At 38.7% G+C, this 22407-nt stretch overlaps 1 protein-coding gene and 1 pseudogene across 1 annotated transcript; one reads left to right on the forward strand and one right to left on the reverse strand.

Moving 5' to 3' along the window:
- Positions 1-778: 778 nt before the first annotated feature.
- Positions 779-2191, reverse strand: LOC113342667. Its single transcript, XM_026587134.1, has one exon. It carries the CDS (start codon positions 2189-2191, stop codon positions 779-781), a length of 1413 nt encoding a protein of 470 aa, XP_026442919.1.
- A 13348-nt stretch (positions 2192-15539) lies between these two features.
- On the forward strand, positions 15540-17134 carry LOC113342668 (annotated as a pseudogene).
- Positions 17135-22407: the final 5273 nt, after the last annotated feature.

Here is a 22407-nt window from a genome sequence, read left to right on the forward strand (position 1 = left end):
TCCTGCTGTGGAGGACATCACCCGATTCTGTGATCGTGGTGGCATTACCTTAGGTCTGTGTCCGTGTCGGGTAGCTTAGGTAAAGTACCTGCATCATTCTGTGCATAATGGAAGGTGTGTCTAGCACCGTGCCATAGTGGTGTATGGGATTTTGTGGTATGCAAGTATGGGATGAAGTAATTAACAACAAAAAACAAAAAGGGAAAACAAAATAAAAGAATAAAAGTAAATCAAATAACCAAAGCGGAAAAACAAAAATTAACCAAAATGAGTAATTTTATTATTTGTCAAAAGAGAGCTTGGTAGGCTCTAAGTACATTCTAATAAGGTTCTATGACCTGTGTACAAGTAGGGATCGTGCCCTATTCTAGGACCGTCGGACGGTCTTCCTAAGCATTGTAAGCTTTTAGGTATTTGATGTTCCATGGGCGTTCAAGTTCTTCGCCATTGGATTTGAGCAATCTGTATGCTCCATCCCCTGCCTTAGCTAGGACTGTTAGTGGGCCTTCCCATACTGGTGCAAATTTTCCTGCCTCGCGTTGGTAGGGTGGAATCTCGCGGAAGACTTTATCGCTGGGCTGAATTGTCTCTGGTGAACACGTTTGTTGTATTCCCGAGACAATTTTCTGTGATAGTTTTCTATAGTTTGGAGAGCATTTTCTCTGTTTTCTTCCAAATCGTCCAGTTTGGAGAGTATCATGTCTGAGGTCAGGTTTTTCTCCCATGTCTCTGTGAGTATGATAGCCTCTGCGCCATATTTGAGGGAGAAGGGAGACATTCATGTGGCTTCCCTTTTAGTGGTTCGATAGGCCCATAAGACGTTGTGTAATTGTTCACACCAACTAGCTCCATATCCGTCAAGTTTTTTCTTCAGGATGTCGGCGATGGTTTTGTTTGTGGCCTCTGCCTGGCCATTGCTCTCAGGATAGATTGGCGTAGATTTGTTTTTTCTGATATTGAAACAATTGAAGAGAAGGTCAATGTTTTTCCCTCGGAGTTGCGCCCCATTATCAGATACAATGGCGGCTGGGATACCGAAACGACATATAATATGCTCGAAGAGAAATTTAAATACATCATGGTCTCTTATGTGTCTTAAAGCCGAGGCCTCCACCCATTTAGTGAAGTAGTCTGTGGACACGATTAAATACTTCCTTTGTCCAGTACCGGCTCTTAGGGGTCCGACAATATCCACCCCCCATTTGGCGAATGGCCAAGGACTCAGGATGGACTTTAATTCCATGGAAGGTGCATGTCTTCTTTTGCCAAATTGTTGGCACTCTATGAAAGTTTTTGCCATTTTCTTCGAGTCCTCGTTCATGCGAGGCCAAAAATACCCCTGTAGTCTTGCTTTGTGAGCGAGGGATCGTCCTTCACTATGGTTCCCTGCATAACCATAGTGTATTTCTTTTATTATGGTTTGTCCTTCCGCAAATGAGAGACATCTGAGGAGAGGCCCAAGGTAGGATTGTTTGTATAACACGCCATCCCGGAGTTGGTAGTTCCCAGACCTTGATATTATCTTGTGTGCGATTAACTGATCGCTGGGGAGGTATCCGTTAGCTAGATACTTGATGATTGGTGTCCTCCAGTCATCCTCTGGCAGACTCTCCTTCTGGGCTACTGAGTCGACAACGAGGATGTCCATGTTTCCTTCCAAGGGGATGGAGGGGAGTAGAACCCTTTCAATTCTGACATCGGTAGCGTCAGGGCTGACTGTCATAGAAGCTATGAATGCTAAAGCATCAACATATCTGTTGTTGATTCGATTTAAGTGGCGGAACGTGATGTTTGGTATCCGCTCGATATAGTGCTTAGCGAGTTGAAGATATCGCTGCAAATATGGATCTGAGGCTTGGTACGTTCCATCGATCTGCCGGATAATAAGTTGTGAATCGCTTGTGAGACGCACGTTATGGATGCCCAGCGCGATGATTACTCGGAGGGCATGTATTACTGCCTCGTATTCGATTATATTGTTGGTGGCAGGGAATTCGAGCCTTATGCTATAGACAATCCTTCGGCCGGTTGGGTTTGTAAAAACCATTTCGATACCTGAACCTTCCGAGTTACACGATCCATCGACGAAGACTTCCCATCGGTTGGGGTCCTCAGAGAAAAGTATCTTGGGAGGATCCTCTAACTCGTCTTCCATCCCCGGGATTTCCTCAATCTCGTATGTATCCTCCATCGGGAAATCCGATAAGAAATCTGCGACCACCTGGGTCTTAATTGTCGTCTGGGCTTGGTATTTGACACTGAATTGTTTGATTTGGGCCCCCCACTTGGATATTCTGCCTGTTCTGTCGGCATGGTCTAGCACGGACTCTATGGGGCTTTAGTGATGACTATTACAGTGTGTGCATGAAAATAAGTGCGCAACTTCTGTGTTGCATAGACCAGAGATATCACGATTTTCTCGATCTTTGAATAGTTTCTCTCAGCCGATGTTAGAGTTTTGCTGATGAAATAAATTGGTTGCTCCACATCTGCATCTATGCGAGTGAGTACTGCACTAATCGAGGTATTAGTTGCTGATAGGTAGATGCAGAGGTTTTCGCCTAGGTTGGGATTTGGAGAATTGGCAAGGTTTCCAGATGTTCCTTGTTTTTTGAAAGGCTTCTTCACAAGAACTAGTCCAAGAAAACTAATCACCCTTCTTTAAGGTGTTGAAGAAGTCTCTGCATTTGTCAGAGGATCGGGCGATGAATCTGCCCAAGGCCGCCAGCCGTCCATTCTGTCTTTGTACATCCTTGACCGTGGCTGGGGAAGGAATTTCCAATATGGCCCGTACCTTCTCAGGGTCAACCTCAATTCCTCGTTTGGTGACCAAGTAGCCCAAGAACTTGCCTGAGGTTACTCCGAAGGCACATTTTGCGGGATTGATCTTCATGTTAAATTTTCTCATTTGTGCGGAGATTTCCCTGAGATCATGTGCATGATATTGTGGGAGATTGCTCTTAACAAGCATATCGTCCACGAATACTTCTAGGGTTTTGTGTATCCAACCGTCAAACAGGCCCCTGCATTTTTTAACCCAAATGGCATCTTGGTATAGAAGTATAGGCCCCGAGGGGTGAAGAAAGCGGTATGTTCTTGATCTTCCTCGGTGAGGGGAATCTGGTTATAACTAGAGTATCCGTCCATCAGAGACAGCAATCCGTATCATGAGGTTGCTTCTACAAATTGGTCGATGTTAGGGAGTGGGAAGCTGTCCTTGGGGAAAGCTTTATTAAGGTCGCTAAAGTCGATACAGATCCTTACTCCCCCATTTTTCTTTGGTACAATCACCATGTTAGATATCCATGTTGAGTAATGGACTTATCGTATTACCCCTGAAGCTTCCATTTTCTTCAGCTCTTTCTGGATGGCTTCATGGTATTCTGGTGCCACTCTTCTCATTTTTTGCCGCGTGGGTTTGTTCTTTAGGTCAATTTTTAGGTGGTGACAGCACACTTCGGGGTCTATTCCTGGCATATCTTCCATATGCCATGCGAAGACATCGAAATATTCCTTTAGAACCTATATTAGCTTCTCTTCTTCTTTCTTGCTGAGGAGCGTCCCTATTTTCACCATACCCGGATTTTCGGGTGTTCTGATGTTAACCTCCTTAGGTGTCTCCGAGGCCGAGAAATTTGATTTTAGCTCCCCTATATCGGAAAGGTTTTGTATTGGTCTCATGGGTGTGTCCAATGGGAGGTTATTGTCTATCGCGAGTTCGTTGCCTGATCGTCTCGCGTCATTCGTTCTAGTTATGTAATCATCGATTTCAGCCTGATTTTTGGCAATTTTAGTTCGTTTCTTTTTCGCTCTGGCAAAGTTTATTTTGTTCTCTCCGTATTGAACTTCCGTCTTGTAACAGTATTTTGCTTCGGCGAGATCTCCAATGATTTCTGCCACTCCATCAGGCGTAGGGAATCTTAGCCTTTGATGGTAAGTCGAGGCCACTCCTTTGATTCCGTGGACCCAGGATCGTCCCACGATGGCTGTGTATGGTGATAGTACATCTACCACGCAGAAGGTGGTTAGGGTGAGGATCTTTCCTACCCGAATTTCTAATGTTACCTCACCCTTTGGGCGGATTGATGACCCGTTGAAGCCAAATATGTTATAAGTGGCGGGTACGAGACATTCATATTTGAGGCCCATTTGTTTAAATGTTTCATAGAATAAGATCTCCACAGAACTGCCGCCATCGATCAGGATTATGGGCATCGCCTATGGTAGTGCTTTGTTTTTTGTCTAATCTCCCTCGTGCTCGGGGAGTGTGATGGACATTGTGACCACTAGTGGGTCGTTGTGGTTTTGTTCTCCTTCAGAGGCTGAAAAGGTAATGGGAAGTTTCATCTATTCCTCCAATTGGGGTTCTCTTGGTGTACTGAAAACTTCATCGTCGTTGAAGTTTCGTTTGTGAAGTCGTCCAGTAGTATTTCCTTCTCGTACGAGGGTGGATATCGCCGAATGTGATATGGTATTACAGCTTGAGTGTTGTGCCTCGCGGAGGATCTCCACACGATGTATGGATTCCCCAGCGGTCGGTGTCATACGGTAAGTCCTAAGGTGCTCAGTTGCATCTCTTATTCCTGTGAACGGCGGTGTGAACGCCGGTAGGGAGTGTTTACTTGGGAATGACAATCTTAATAGATTTTCGAATAAGGGGGATTTTCCTGCTTCTCTCATGACTGATGCCAACTTCTTATTCTCCTGATTCCCAGTAGCTTCTCTATACATTGCTTCGAGTTGGTTGACTCGAGCTTGGAGTTCGTCCTCATCACTCCTGGTTTCGGGCGAGAAAGATGGTTTATGGGGGCGATGCCTTGATCGCTCCGAGTCATCGTCCGATTGTTTAATGTATGACACAATCTTAGAGCGAGTTGACCTCGAGTTCTTCCCTCACTTTGGGTCTGCGGCTGCGAGATTCTCAGTCTCGTAGTCGACATTTCGTCTGTGTTCGGGATCAACGTCTGATGACCCTTCGGATAGGCTACCCTCGTGGTCGGGCACACCTCTATTTCCCTTAGGAAATCGATCCGCTGTTTCCTCGTTCGAGGTGTCAGGGATGTTAATTCGTTCTTCATCTTGCAGATGCTCGAAAGGGTTTTCCTCCTCTGGGACTTCTTCAATGGTGGTGAGTGGTACCTTCTTTGTTACCTTGCGTTTTAGCCTGCAGTTTCTCCGTTCCAGTTTTCTATTGCGCCTTTCTAAGTTCATCATTCTCTTATCCTGTGCCTCTTGGGTTTTTAGGATGGATGCAATAGCAGCATTAGCATCAACGAGGTCTGAAGGGTTGTCCTTCTTGACCTCACCATTTGCTGCTTGTCTCGGCAAGCAGTTCAACCCTCCTGGCCGAGTAAGACGAATATCGTCACGCTTGTCGAAGGGGTTTCCCTCGCCTTCGGAGCTAGAATTATCAGTTAGTTCTTCCCGATATTGGTCATCGGGTTGTCCCTCTCCTGGGATCAGAGGCTCGCCTGGATCCATATCGTCAAGTCCTTCTGTTTGGGCTCCACCATTTTCTCCTTGGCTCGCACGAGTAGATCATCGCGTTACCATTACCTTCCCTGCAACATATGCAATAATACTTAATTTGTAATTTCTTTTAGAAAAGTGGTACCCTATATTTGCATGTCACATGCAATTACTACGTCATAGTTCAGAATGGCCAGTTTAGTACAGGAAGACTTTGCAGTAGATTTTGGAGACATGTGAAGATGTCAAAACATCCCTATTTGCATGAGGTGTTGATGATGGAGGAAAGGTATTTTTCCAGTCCCCTCTTTTCGAGGAAATATCTCCTTCAACACGCCATACCCCTATAGGGAAAGAATCTAATTATGACGATTGAGTATGTTTTCCCATTCTAGGAAATATATCTCATCATCTTTTAATTTATGATTTCAAAAAAAATTTTAAGTTTGATGACTGATGATATACTCATTAATTCCTCCCCTTGACTTAAATTTAAATTTTTAAGAAGAAGATTCCAAGATTTTGGTGAGTTTGATGAAGAACATCATGAAAAGTTCGTCTTTTTCAACTCTCATAAGGTGATTTCTTCCTTATGTATCTTACTGACTAGCATCTCTTCCCAGCTCTTTCATGGAGGAGATCGTTTGAGTACCGAAGTGTTTTAAAACTTCATATTTACTCCGATCTACAACTCTCCTGAGCTACTTGAGGAAGATTCTAAAAATCTTGAAAATAACAAGAAATCTTAAAGAAAAAAAATGAAAAAACGTAGATTTGTTGATCTTGAGGTTCTTCTAGACTTCTTAGATCGTGAAGATCATTTTTGAGTCAGAGCTCTACTCATTCTTCTCAACAGAAATCTACTTTGTAGTGTGAAAACACTTCTCTTACAGAGATTATGTAAACAATATAAAGCTGTTATTAGGGAGGTAGATTAGTTCTTCATACCTGCTTGTTTCTAGCGCCAAAATATAGCTGCCAATTTTCTGACTACTACATCCAAGTAAGATTAAAGACTAAAAACTACTTAAACATACAAGATTCATCATGAACAAGATGTAAATAGCATAAAATGTAAAGATTGACACAAGCATATAACGTGGTTCGGCCAGATAGACCTACGTCCACGGAGAAGAAGATGATTTCTTATTGATTATAAGGTATTACCCTTGAAAGTGTTACAGATCTCTTCTAGATTTCTCACTTTCTCCCTATCTAAATCTCTCTCAGGAATTCTCTGTAGAAAAACCATTTAAGATTACATAAGTTGTCCATCTCCTGGTACATGGACTGGTATTTATAGACAGGATAAACTCGTGGTCGCTTGATCTTCCGAGTATGGTGAGCTGTCATCCTTCGTCCTGGCTCCCTCGGACTCGCTCTATACCGTCCCTTGTGATGGCATACTTGGTTCTCCCTCCGAGTTGTCTTGCTCTCCCTTGGATCGTGCTGCCCTCTTGTGGAGAACCTCGTGCTCCATCGCCTCTGGTTCGTAGTATAGATCGTCCGAGTCTTCTGTCACGATGCCCAACTACCCAAATCCTGTTCTTATCCTTTATTAAATGCGGTCTTGCTTTTTAAACTTGACCGTCTGAGCAGATTAGACCTTTATACACACGCGTCATTCATGTGGCGTTTGTGCAGTTTCCTCGACTGAGACAAATCCTTCTCTCAACGAATGATTCGGTGCTTCAACCTCATCATCTCATCATATATTCACCCCTTGGGATGTCGACACGTGGCCGTCGGGTATTTTACCCACACATGAACTTCGCAGGCACCAGGAGCCTCACTTCTCCCAGCCAAGAAACTTCCCAACTGTAGATGCACCAAGTGTCAAAGCTTTGACAATGTGTCCAGATTTTGAACTACAATCATCAGCAATCACAGGGACACCACTTCGCGAAGAAACAGATGAAACCTTATATACAGATGTTTCCTAGATTGTTTAAAGAAAGGTTAGCGCTCTTAATATAATGTTAGCACTCTTAATATAATGAATTCCAGAATCCAAAAATCGGAAAAAGTTAAGATGTAGCCAGAAATAACGCAACAGACGACAGGATAAGCATATTTCAGCCCCTCCAAAAAACTTAATGATTTTATGAGCATCTCAAAGGAAGGTGGATCTGTTCCTTCGAGGGACATTTGAACCCTGCTACAGATAACATCGTTACACCTCTCTCTGTTTGTAACTTTTGGAGTAAGTGATGGTCCACAGACTTAAAAAGCAATGACTTTAATGTGTAACTTAAAAAGCTAAGCTTTTAGCTATTTGTATGATTGAATTGATTTGAGATACGCATTAATTTATTTTAAGCTCTTGAGCTACATGTGTCTAAGGCATTCAATATCAACAAATTGGCAACAAAACAGAAAGTTACTATTTGGTTGTGCAATTTCCACAGCCTCAAGCAAGTAACGAAATTAAGATATACAAAGAAATTTACCTGCCCTCTCCCAACAGCACAGACCTCTTGCGTTGTGCAAATCGACCCAGAACCCACACCAACCCTCAATGCATCTGCTCCAGCTTGAATCAAATTATGTGCCTGATACGATGTAACGGTATTCCCAGTTTTTACATCCAACTCAGGATAAGTATTCTTCACAAACTTAATCATCCTATCTGATAAGTCGAGTTACCCTGTGAACTATCCATCACCACTACATATGGTAGAAAAAGACTAATTAATACAAAAATTATACGACATGATATGAGTATATGCATATGAAATAAGACCTAATGGCTGATAAAATGATTAAGACCTAAAGGTCATATAAAATCAATCTTTGTAGAGAGATTAGTATGAGCCAAATATGAATACCTCACCGCTAACAACAATACAAAAAACGAATAGAACCTTAAGTTTGGATGGGGAAATCACCAAAAAGGTTAGCTTCTTCGGCCATTTATTTTATTTACATTATCTCTCGAATATATCCCGGAAATTGTCTTTTCAAAATCCTGTTCATGTAATCCCCTGTTCACGTAATCCAACAGTTAATTTTCAGTAACAAAAAAGTTCCACACATAACCTGTTTACCAACGTAAATCATAAGAACAAATAAAAAAGTTAATAAATCATATAAGAACCCATATATGGCATCTGCAAAATCAAAACCCAAAGATGTAAATATAAAATCAAAAGACAAAATCCAAAAACAGAAAAATAACAAAAGGCAGTTGAGGGAAAAAGAAGCATTAGAGAACAGAGATCACGTGCGTAGTACCTATCGAGACAATGATCACACAACCTGCTACAGAAGATCGTTTATGAAATAAATCAAACAAACAAATACTAATCTAAAAAACGATCAAACAAAACAAAACAAAACAAAACAATACAAAAAGTAGTCTAAAAAAATTGAACAATTGGGAAAAAGGAAAAAGAAACAACAAATGCTATAAGAAGAGGTTGAAGGGAACTTTGAAAGTTTCTTTCGTTAGATCTTTATAAATATGCAATGTTATAACTACTCAGACTATCTGGATCTTGGATGCCCCAACAAATCTAATGATCTACATAGAGCTATTTAAACAAAAAAGATCTATATACTGATAGAGCTCAGACTTGAATTACCAGCTTGTAGAGTAATCACATAATGTAAAAATTTAAGAATCTGATATACAAATTGTAACGTACATCAATGCGTTAACATTAACAAAAAAAAATCCTATAAAAAATAAGAGGAATTTCTCCAATATCAAATTATAACCAAACGATCAACCACTATCAAGTAAAATGCACTTAACTCGGGGAGTGACCATCTTCATTCTGTTGTACATCCAACAATAAATCATTCCATACATTGATAGTTCCAGGTAAGCACCAATAACACAATTATAAGGGACGATCCAGACAAATGATTATTGGTGATATGATCATGGAATAGAATTAACTAAGAAAATGAACTGTATCTAGACAAATAGAATTACTAAACATCAGAAACATAAAAAGAAAAAAAAATGAGAAACTGAATCAGCAAAAGCCCATGATACCAACAGACATAGTTGAACTTTTAATGTTTTAGCCATTAAAGACCAAAGCCACCAGCAGCTTGAAACTTAAGTGGATTTGTGTCACTTAGTTTATCTTCATTCATCAAGCTAGAGATCTGGAAGTGGGTAATCAGGGCTTCCTTTTCCTGAATTTACGCATATGCTAAAAAAGATGCCTTTTCACTATTAAACTTCTCCATTTCTTCCCATTGAATGCCTGCAAAAAAATAATAGTAAGTACACATTAAAAGAACGAAATGATATAAGGTAGCAGCAGCACAGAAAAGAGTAGCAGCAGCACCCTCACATACACAGACATCACAAATTATTCTCATGAGTATGTATGTAGTATTGTGTTTATGAAATATTATTTATGTGGATCACATTACTTCTTTCAATCTAGTAGTACTGTTGTTTACCTATCCAAAGACAGACAAAAAGATCAATCCAGAACACAACAAAAAGAACGAATTGATCTAGGTACATTGACAATTGGTCGACATTGTTTCCCTTGGGAATAATCAATACCCGTGTATTCAAAATAATATCACCAAGAGTTACATGTACTTATTGTAATATATCAAACTCCCCATGTTCACTCCAGTACATATATCGAACAACTACATTTGCGTATTGAACAATTAAATTGACAGAACCCTTCGATCCTAGCTGACATGATGGTGCACTAAAAGCAAATGCTTGAGCTGACCTGTATCTAATAGCCTAAATCCTCAAAATCACATGATTAACTTACCTCAACAGACTTAATCCAACCAAACACAAGTCTTGTTCTTATAATCCCAACTAAATCATCAACTGACACATACAACCTGAAAAAGTGTCGACAACTGTTTAGAATGAAAATAAAAATTTCCTGTAGATTGCAATCAAAGAGTACATCCCAAGTTCTTAATACATCTAATAAACTCTCTCAAACTAGATCATAATGGTTCTTACCACTGCATATAAGTCTGACTGCTTACCTAGAGTTAACAGGCTTCTATTCCTTTTACATTCAATTTTTAGGTTAGTAAAACAAAAAATAGAAAAACCATATGTATGGACTCAGTCACCTGTTGGTGGAGATTCAAGCAAACCGGGTAAACAACCTGGTGGCCTCACAAAAGAGAAAGATCGGTTCAGTACACAATAGGAGCAGCTAAACTGGTCATTCACTCATCCTTTTTTACAAACAAATTGATAGTAGTAGTCATGGCAACCATTGTTCAAAAGATTAAGACCCAAGATAACTACAACTATTTAAGATCGATTTAATCTATCAGTAAGAAAAATCTCAGCAAGCTTACATACCTTGATCAAGCTTGTTTTTCGTGATTTTAATTTGCTTCCTAAATCAAAAAAATAAAAAAACCATGTCAATTCCCATGTAAAAGAAATAACAGTAGAGTTTAGAGGGGTTTTTTAAATCAAACCCTAACACCAATTGTAGCAGAAAAACATATTCTTCCTAAGAAACAACTTCCTGTAATCAACAGTTCACCATCATCTCTCAAATCAGCCGCGACCCCAAATTTCCATCTCAGATCGAAGCCAGTAAAACCCATCACTGCAGATTGTCGATTTCAGATTCGTTGTTGTTAACTGCTATCTTCTTCACAACCGTTTTTCATTGAAGAAGAAAACTAAAACTGAAAAGATTTAAACCTACGGCCTACGCGAATAATAACATGAAAATAGTATCTCAGTTAGGGTTAAATTTGGACGGAAGTATTGTCTACCTAACTTGCGTTAGTAACGTCAGTTAAGTATTTGGTGTAAACCAAGTGTAAGTAATTGGTTATGTGTAAATCCACACATAATTATTGCATACCCACGTTTTGGCTAACGGTGTTACAAACGGCCAGTTAAATATAGGGTGTAAACAGAGTGTAGTGTAATTTAGGTTTTAATGTCTTGACCAATAAAATTCCGCCACTTGTCCTCTTCAGAATTGCTCTATGTGAAAGCTTTTATCTAATTTAATTTGAGGGGGTATTACACTCACCGTGCAACGTGGGAGCTCATATGAGTTAGTGTTTTAAAGGAGGAGAGATACTCAATAATATATCGATTTAATTTTGTCTAAAAATAAAAAAATTTCTCCAATATTAACTGTTTATGAAAGTAAATAAATTAGATAAAAAAGTTAAAAAAAAATTACAGGGGATAAAATACACACATAGATCCTACGAATATTGAACTTCCTAAATATTGTTGAAATACTCTAAATGTTCACCTAATATGCGGCACAATCTTTTTATACAAATCGTATTTTTTTTTAAATGTTAATTAAGTATTATAAAATCCGACGGTTTAGATTTTATTTTAAAGATGTTAACGTGGTGTAAGAATATAAAAAGAAAATGTTTAATCTGGAACATCAGATCGAATAAATTCAATCGAAATTAACGGCCACGAAATGTAGGGGGTATAAGTTGTTTTTCAGTCAATCAGGAGCGAGAGTTTGGTTCACCGACCAATAAGAGGGAAGGTTACCGCAACTCTCGACGTGGAGTGAGAGATGACGTGGGGGTTTTAGGTTGTTGATTTCTTTTCCTTTGGGTCCTACCTAAAGAAATTGTGACTCAATTGAAAGCGTCAGCTATCACATCCTTGGGTTTTGAGCTCAATGAACTGGATTTCAACAGTATCTAGGGGCTCAATGACCTAGTGTTGTCTCTCTCCGAGTCTTGGGCTTAGCTCTATGCTGACTTGAAAATTAAAATGAACTCCGTTGATCCAAATGTTATAGCTTTTGTTGGTGGTGAGTGTAGTTGTAGAAAGTAATACATCTTGCATCTAACATTCAAGACGAAGAGATTGCAAGGTAATAATAAGTAAAGAGCCACATAAAAACACAAAATATACGTCGTTTGGTATGATTATCTACGTCCACATGGGTCAAAGAGTGATGTTATTATTTCTACCAAGTTACAGAGATGATAGATCTCAACACTTAGTCTCTCTACTTACTCAAACACTTACAACGACTTGCCTTCCTCTCAATAAAAGCGTGTATATTTATAGGTAGGGCTGCACATGGTTCGGTTTTTATCGGTTTTTGGCAAAACCTAAACCGAAACCAAAGTACTCGGTTTTCCAATAATGAAAACCAACGAAACCATATAGCATATTCGGTTTCATTGTTTTCGGTTTCTACTCGGTTTTGTTAAAAACCATACGATTTTTGGTTAACCGAATGATTTATAAACAATAATGTGCCAGTGCTTTATAGTTTACACAAACAGTACACCCAATACTACAAGTGGCAGAAAAGTTTACTGGCAACATATCAGAGGCATAAATGACGAGCAACTAAAATGGCAGTAAAAGGCTTTAACTCGAATAATCCTCCTAAGAGTCCTAACCATTCATTAACTACAATTCATCAGTGTGAAAAGATTCATTCTGATATGGTCACTATTAATCGGTTAACCAATTGATTTTTGGTTTGGTTTTGAGATAAAACCTAAACCGAAACCAATACTTTTGGTTATCTGAAACTGACAACCATTAATAAACCATAGCAATATGGTTTTGGTTCGGTTCGGTTTAAAATCTTCGATTTCGGTTTCGATTTTCGGTTCTGGTTCGGTTTTGTGCAGCCCTATTTATAGGCTGAGATGTATATACAACAAGATTACAATGTTGATCCTATTCTATCAACTTTGATGTTCTTTTCGGGTGGTTGTCGAGGTCCTCTCCCGATACTTGATGCCCGACTCTATATTCACCCAATGAGTATATCTTCCGATGTACCATTGTTTGATACGAATATCTTACCCGATACGTTCCTGTTATCTTTCTGAGTTCGGGCCCACTATGACTGGAGTCTCCTGTTCCCCACACGTATTTCGTCAGTGCATTTATCCGATACACGCTATACCATTGGACTGACCCATGCTCTACACGTGTTCGCTTCTCATATGGGTGGTAGCTTTCTATTTTACCGTGTCAAGGCCGAGGAGATGATTCCATGCTTCACTTTGATCATTCTTCGGGTACATCACAGCTTGAGATGGTGCACCTCCATCTGCCGATATTTTACTATTACAGTGAGCTTGTTGGAGCACGGCTCATTGCTCATGCTGGTGGCTTGTTAAACCTTGCAAAATAACCGGGAAGGAAATTCCAGTTTATAGGTAAGCCTTACTTCAGGGCCCAAGGAAGATACGTGGTTCATTCAAAACCGGGATTACCCGCGATGCTTCTTTGATTTGTAAAGCTTCCCCAAGAACAAGGGGAAGATAGAGAGATCTCTGGGAGCCAAGATTGCATTGGCCATCAGACATGATGCTTTGGGAGAGGCTCAAGATAACACCATGGGTCTGCAGACTCGTGCCAAAGTAAGCTATTTAGAGATTTGTTAGTTTTGTGTAATTTCAAAGTTTGTCTTTTTTTTTTTTTTTTTTGATAAACAAGGAACCTTTTTCATTAATGGGATTTCAAGATTACAATGAGTTTAAGATCGAAAATAAGAAAATACAAAGTAACAAGAACATACCGTAACAGTACAATACCGAGAAATCCGACAAGAAAAAGAGAAGGATTACCGGAATAAGACAAATACAAGAAAAAGTTTGTCTTTTAAACTCCTTTCTGATTATAATATTTTTGAGTAGCTTGAAGCAAGGTTGAGAAGTCTCGAGGGTACAAAGTTGGATCGTTATGCAGAGGTGAGATTGTTTTGCCCGTGTCTACTTTAGAGTGATGTAAGTCATGAGGTGTTTATCGTTCACTTATTGTTCCTTTTTGCATGCAGCCCCACGATCCGTTAGCTGATGCGGCAGTAGGCCAGGAACTCCAATCTCATTTGAAAGAACCATAAAAAAAGAAGAAATCTATAAGATAAATCTAGGCGTGCATGGTGCATGGAATTGATATAGAGCCTACCCCTCTAAATCTAGTGGTGGAGGGCATTGGTCCACCTCTATGCTGATCGGATTGCCTCTAAAAGTAAAGCCTCTACTTAAAATTAAGCTTTGTGAATATCACTTTTACAAAAAAATAAAAAGAATCAGCAAAAGCTTATTATAAAAATCATGAAAGATCCAGGAAGACAACTACAGGTTAAACGAGATGCTGTGCACTGTGCGTTGATTAGTTTTCGACATTAATATTTTTTGTGCGGATATTTGTGCAGCACATTTATCGTAATTCTCATGGTGTTACAGAAGTTGATCACTTTATCTTTTTTTTTTCACTGGGTTTCTCTGGCTCAAACTAATTTTGTTAATCCTTGCATTTAATGAATTGTTAATCCTTGCATTTAATGAAAGCTTCACGGGCATAAGATTGTTGTCCCAGCCTGCACCAAACATATAACTTGTTAACGTCTCTGCATACGATTAATGGAAGTTGACTTATCTATTCTACAATATTCTTCTGTTGCAAATCAAATTAACCTCTTGATGATCTTTCACTTAACTGAACTCTTCACGAGGGCAAGTGGGAAGAATACCTCTTGTTAACGTATGTCTTGCATATGCTGGGTATATCCTGTCCCTTATGCTGGCTTGCCAAAGCTGAGCCCGAAAGCCGACCTATTTTTAGCCCAATTATAGGTCCCTAGGGGTTTTTAAGATAAACACTAACTTCTCTTCAACTAAACTTCTACAAAACAGAAATTTATGTAGTTGCACCGGAAAGATTTGCTACATTAAAGGTAAGTACCAAATATATATTGTAGTATTGGATTTGCTTTTTAGCCCCGGAGGTATCACATAAAACTCTTTATAAAACTCCTTATATCCTGTTCTCATATCTTTCGCAGGATTTGTAGAAGAAGTTTGCTAACACTTGTTTCTTTTGTGTGATCTCTTAGTTGTTATGTTTTTTGCACGCAGTCCTATACTCGAATAGTTTCTGTTGTTGGAGACATAAGTAGGCTCGTATTTCTGTTCTCATATCTGTATGACTGTTTAATCATGATTCTATGCATGTGAATAAGTCTTGTACTTATTTTTTTTCGCACTGTTTATACCTAGTCACGATTCTCTATTATTTACTGTTCGGTGATATTTTTGTTGTTAACAGTAAATTGATTGTCGTGCATAACAACTCCGTGATGGAGATGATGAGGGCTATCGTTAGGCGGTTGATGGGGTTATTTTCATCAGGTCTTCCTGTTCAAGATTCAGCTCCTAGTAAGAGTTTGGATGAGTCTCAAAAGATGGATAGACCGACGGAAAAGGTAAAACCTCCTTAATTTCAACACTTGGTGCAATATGTGAACTTAAGAGGTATGGTTTAGCCTCTATAATGTGTTGCCCTAGGCGCTCAGAAAAAGAAAAAAAGAAGTTGCTCACGTTTTTGCGCCTTGGGCGTTTTTATTAGATACTCGTCAATCGTCATAGGTATCCAATAATCTGGATAAGTGTTTGGTACAATTAAGTTGTTCTGACGACTTACCGAATTATTCAGTTGGGGTTTTATTTCCTACTCTCAAGCATCTAATATCATCTTTTGTTAAACTGTCTAACTTGGCGCGCATATTGGATAGATGGATGCCAAGTTCATCGAGGCTGTTGGTTTATTCGATGAGCTTGACAAATCACTAAATAAGTATGCAATGATAGTGTGGAAATTGTACGGTAATCACTTTCCTGAGCTTGCAAACATTGTATCAGACAATGTCCTGTATGCCATAGTAGTGAAGTTGATGGGAAACCGAACAAATGCTGCAACTCTTGATTTTAGTGAGGTACAGTGTTTCTCCTGATCACATAAATAGAAAATGTAGTAATTACTTTACCTTTAGATCCTAGCTGAAGAGGTTGCGATTCAATTGAAAGCGGCAGAAGCCATATCCATTTGATGTTTTTCTGTTCATTGTAGTAATTACTTTACCTTTAGATCCTAGCTGAAGAGGTTGCGACTCAATTGAAAGCGGCAGAAGCCATATCCATTTGATGTGAGCTCAATGAACTGGATCTCATCAATATCAATGGGCTCTGTGACCAAGTGTTGTCTCTTTCCGAATCTAGGGATCAGCTCTATGATGACTTGAAAACCAAAATGAGCACCTTTGCTCCAAACCTTACTGCTCTTGTTGGCGATCTTGTTGGAGCACGACTCATTGCACATGCTGGTGGCTCGCTGAACCTTGCTCAACAACCTGGGAGCACAATTCAGGTTTACGGTGCAGAGAAGTCTTTCTGTAGAGCTCCGAAGAAAAAGCATGCTACACCCAAATACGGGCATATCATCTATAATTCTCCTTTGATTAGTAAAGCTTCCCCTAAATTCAAGGGAAAGATGGCTAGAACTCTGGCAGCCAAGATTGCATTGGCCATCAGATTCGATGTTTTGGGAGACGCTCAAGATAACAGCATGGGTGTGCAGACTCTTAACAGGGTAAGAGACTTGGGAGTTCCTTTTTCAGTATTTTCAAAGTTTTTGTTTTGAACTCCTTTCTGATTAGATTGAGTAGCTTGAAGCAAGGTTGAGAAGTCTCGAGGGTAGAGCGTCATCACCTCGTCCTGTAGAGGTTGGATTTTTTGCTCCAGTTTCTACTTTATTGTTTTAAGTTGTCTAGGTTATATATGAAGTATTTATTGTTTACTCATGGTTCTTTTTTGTATTTAGGCCTACAATCGATCAGCTGATGCGGTAACTCCAATGTTGTTTGAAAGTATGATAAAAAAGAAGAGAACTAAATGATCCTTAGTAGAAAAAGAAGAGAAACCATGTGAAACCGAGGCAGATGCACAAGTCCAGAACGACATACTTTGAAGTCTCTTTTCTTTTTTCCCTCTCTTTTGAGCATCTGTTAACGAAGATGTACGCTATAAGCATTTTCTGAGGATCCATGTCAGAATGAAAAACCTTAGCTATTACTCTATTTTATTTTGTCTAGTGGATTTATAGAACTTCCAGGTCTTATGATTAGGTAATATGATGAATGATGCACTGGGCTCTGAGCAGAACTAATTGACTCTCTTTAACTTTCTCCTCTTTAAAATGATGGAAACTAATACCCCTCCCCCTTAGTCATGAATTTACGGTTGATGGTTCCCAGTCATATAAGATAGGGCAAAGAGTTGAAATGCCCCAATTTGTGGGGTCGTTAGTGAAATGCCCCGAGTTTTGGGAAAATGTTAAAATGCCCCATCTGTTAGTTTTTCCATCCGAGCTAGTTAAGCGGTCAATTTTGCACATATGTGAACTCTCACACCTGAAGAAAAGTCCATTATAACCCTAATGGAAGAAAAGTTAAAATGTCCGGTTCTATTAGTTTTTCGATCGTCGTCGCCACAACCACCACCACCCCTGAACCCTTAATCCTGAAGGGTTATTATTGTCTTTTTCTCACATGTATGAAGTCACATGTGTGCCAAATTCACCATTTAACTATCTTGGATGGAAAAGTTAATGCATTGGGGCATTTCAACCACTACAAAAAACCTAATATATTGCAACACCCTATAGTTATGACATAAACCCCTATTAGTGTCGCGATAACCTATGTAGCAAGAAGTCTTTTTTGCAGCACCAATCTTATTACTGCAGCAAGAGATTATACTTTTTCGCCACACTCTTTTCATATTATTGCTGCAGTTGTGTGACAAAAGTTTCAATTTGCAGCAGTAAATTACAGCTTTTAGCTGCGTGTGAAAAGTACTGTGACTAGAAATTTGCTTTTGCAACACCTATATTGAAGGTGTGGCAATATATGGTGTAGCAATAACTATATTTTCTTGTAGTGAACTTTTTTTTAAAAAATTCGGGGCATTTCTGCAACCATGCCTCCCAAATTGGGGCATTCTGGCTATTTTTCCTATAATATATATTGAAATTCCTAATTAAGAAAAACTCCAAACAGGACATGTCAATCTTCTGAAAACATCTTGGGCTTCTTCTACTCCCTAGGAACAGTTTTAGATCCAGGAGTTAGAAGCGTTGATAGGCCGGTTCCTATGGAGGGTGGTATAAAAGTTGTTTCACCATGCCATGTTTCCCCACTATGATAAAACTGACAAATTTGAATAAATTAGTATATTTTATTATGTTTTGTGGGACCTTATCAATAAAAAAATGGGTTTGTTTAGGTTTGGTGGGATCTTTATTAAATTTTAAGGTTTCTATAATATTTTGTGGGTCCCTTTTATAATAAAATCTGTTATAATAACTAAAAAAATAGGAGAGAAGAAAAAAATAAAACACTAAATATTGCTTATCGCAAATTGCTAGCGGTGCTTATCCGATCGCCCAGTGTAGTCTTGACCGAGCGGTCGAGTCTCAACCGCTCAGTAGATATTCGACCTTGCCTGATTAAGTGGAAAAATTGCCACTTAACCAGGCCAGTTTGCCGGTCAGCCAACTCCATAGGAACCGGCCTTTGCCGTAAAAAGAAAAAAAAGGTGTGTCTACAAATACATCAGGACCTGCCACAAATTTTTAGTTCCAAAAACTATTTATATAGCAGTAAGTAGATCACAGGTTAATTAAATTGCGCACACGAGTTTAATAAAATCCTAGAGTTTTATAGTCTAAAAGTTGCAAAAGCGCTAAACTGAAGAAGGGTATAAAGCAAGAGACGCAAGACAGCTCAAGCGTAGACTATAGAGACATGGTAAAAAATTAAGCACCTAAATTTTCATTGGGTTAAATACACAATTTCTGAACAAGAACCAATTTATGGAAATCCTTTAACTGTAGGAATAGGTTTGTAAGATTTTCTTAATCTTCGCCCATCACCAATATACGGCAAACCCGGAAAACCTTTTAAAGTAAAACTAGGTTTGCAAGACTTTCTGAAACTCGGCCCAGCATCGGCAGGATTCTATTTATTCTTTTAAAGTCCACGGGCAGAACTAATTTCGATAAAAGTTGCCCAAGACATATAAAGTGTAGAATCTTTAGTTTCCCATACAATGTGGGTAGGGGTGAGTGTTTGGAGTCCAATCCGCAGATTCGATCGGGCATAGCATACGTCAGTGGGCTGGATGCATCTGTAGGATTCAACGAAGTTTGAAGTGGACGTGGGTGCTGTCTTAAAAAGAACCATTTTTTTAGGGACCATGATTTTTTTGGGATCATGATCTTATTAGGCCAACCTCCCTATACTTATAAGGAATGTCCTAAAGTTAGATAAGTACACATTTACCCTTTACTTTAATTTAAATTAAAACTAATCTAATAACTATATAAATCTAATCATATATATCTAATCTAAATGAATCTATTAACCAAAATCAAAATCAAAATCAAAAACAAAAATAGGGAGGAATCGAAATTTTTTAGTTTTGAAAAAAAAATCATCCTCTTCTTCTTCTCTCTTTGTTTGACGTTTCTCGTTCGATTGAAAAATGAGTATTAACCATCAAAATGAGTTGAAAATGGAAGTTGCAGAGAGAAGTTCGGCTAGGAATTATGTGAAAAACTTTGTCGAACTAACCGAACCTAATGGAAATGATGAACATGAATAACAGTTTGGCTATTTCGCAAAAAAAATCTCCCAACCGAACCTTAGTTCGATTATGTCGCAAAAAACATTTCCCAACCGAACCCTAATAGTTCGGTTAGTAGCAAAAAACATTTCCCAACCGAACCCTAATAGTTCGGTAAGTTGCAAAAACATTTCCCAATCGAACCTTAGTTCGGTTAGTAGCAAAAAACATTTCCCAACCGAACCCTAATAGTTCGGTTAGTTGCAAAAAATATTTCCCAACCGAACTTTAGTTCAGTTACGTCGCAAAAAATGTTTCTTAACGGAATTTTAAGTTCGGCTTGATCGTAAAAATTTTAAATTTTTTTATAACCGAACTATTTAGTGGTCACACCAAATATAGAGTTCGGTTTGATCGCAAGGAAAAATTTCAATTTTTTGTAACCGAACTTCTTACTGGTAACTAATCATTACTAATCACTAATCATTAAGTTCGTTTTTGGTCATAAATTTGGGTAACCGAACTTAATCGCAAAAAAATTTAAAATTTCTCGCAAAGAAAATTTTCAATTTTTTGTAATAGAACTTCTTAATGGTAACTAATCATTACTAATCATACTAATCACTAATCATACTAATCATTAACTAATAACTAATTAATCATTAAACTAACAAATTAATTAAGGAGGGTAAGTTTAGTATTAAGAAAAACATTTAGCTAAGGGGTGACTTAGGATTACTTATAATGTCTTGCCTAAAATAGAATCATGGTCCCCCACAAAACAACTATGGTCCCCAAAAAATGGTTCCTTAAAAATATGTTGGACACCTTCATCATTATATTAAGACCAAGTCTTATGGGCTAGATTTGGTTGCTAGATTAGCCAAAAAGGCGTTGCAATCACACAGAAAGAGTTGCATATTTTTTAACAGCACTTCTCTTTCTAGATATATCTTGCATTCCAACTAGCTAGTAGCGAGATAGTTTCGCTGAATGGTTCAGCACAGCCAAAATCACCTTTTCGCTGAATGGTTTAGCGCAGATTGATTTATTTTTCAATCAGACGGCTGAGATGGTTGCGCTGGTCCATCCAACGCAACTTAATTCTATTTTTCGCGGTTCCATTCAGCGCATCTAGGTTTAGCTGTTCCATTCAACACATCTAGATGCTAGATTGGAATTTCCAAATTTTTCCCATAGGACTTGGCTGTTAATTTAGATGCTAGATTAGCACACCGTAGGACTTAGCCTAAATGTGCATATTGAATTTCCATAAAACATAGGCTCCATAGTTTAATCAAGTATATATTCTTCTTAATTGTGTTTTTAGCATTTACTTCCTTGAAACTTTTAGGGATAGAACTTGAGAGGAAAGGGGAAAACAGGTAATAACTTCTCTTTGCACCTTGTAACAACTATGGGATGGTCATAAATCAGTTTTGCTCGTTTGCTTTAGTTTTTCTCGTTTGTATTACATTCTGATTATAAAAAAAATCCATTGGATCATCCTCTGTGAGTGTTGCATTGGCTACCATTGTCAAATGTAAAATCCGACATGTATTGGATTGGATGCTATGAGGTTCCGTTCCGATCCCGACCATTTCACAACTAAAATGTGGGACTGATCGGTTCTCAACATAAACACTATAGAAAGAGAGATAGACATGACTAGAGTGTTAATTTCCAATAAACCATGTTCCTGCCTGCAGGGGAGACCCAGACTTCCGACTAAAGCAAAGGAAAATTGTTTCTAAGGGGTGCAAGTAAGGGAAAATAAGCTCGGTAACGCTAAGGCTTGGGATCCAGTTGGGCTGGTGTGCAACTGCACACCCATGCTATTCACTGGCTCCGTCCTGGAAGGCTATGGGGATTCGAACCTCTGACATGTGAGTAGATCTCTGATCAGTTTAGGGTTGCAGTTATTTTGAAGTGACTTGAAGATGCTTTCTTTAGCAAAAACACTGAGTGAGAAAGGTATGGTATTTTTTGATAAAGCTACTACCTCGTCATCTACAACTGTGTCGGCACATCATGATGAATATCTGAGATTTTGTTACGTTTGACATTAAAATAATTGCTTGTATTCAAATAAGTATCAAGACAATGTGTAACTGCTGAAAATTCAACCGTACATTCAAAATATCTAAAATGAAATGAACCTAAGACATGATATTGAAATTAAAAAGAAAAGATAGAAAGTTTATCGAAAGTGTCAATTATTTTCTCGAGTATACACCCCAAACCCTAACTGGATCTCTCAAGAACAACGTTCTCTATCTGACTTACTTTAATCACAAATTACATAACCTCATCTACAATGCCTTAAGGTTCCTTTATATAGACATTCAGTGAAGTGGAGTACAACTCATATTTTACTTCGCTAATACTCACACAATTCACATGACTCTCCTTTTACTTCACAACTCCAATTTTCATTACAATAATTACTTATATTTCGGCGATAACCCTGGCGGCTTGTCTGTACAGCTGTCCGTATTTCTTGCACAATAATTTATCCTCGTTGGACATTACTTCTTTTTGCTT

This window comes from Papaver somniferum, unplaced genomic scaffold (genome assembly GCF_003573695.1).
Source record: "Papaver somniferum cultivar HN1 unplaced genomic scaffold, ASM357369v1 unplaced-scaffold_46, whole genome shotgun sequence".
Lineage (NCBI taxonomy): Eukaryota > Viridiplantae > Streptophyta > Magnoliopsida > Ranunculales > Papaveraceae > Papaver > Papaver somniferum.

Bases quoted from the DNA above. Each gene is read 5' to 3' on its own strand.
- LOC113342667 (XM_026587134.1), bottom strand. From the start codon at position 2,191: ATGGAGGATACATACGAGATTGAGGAAATCCCGGGGATGGAAGACGAG.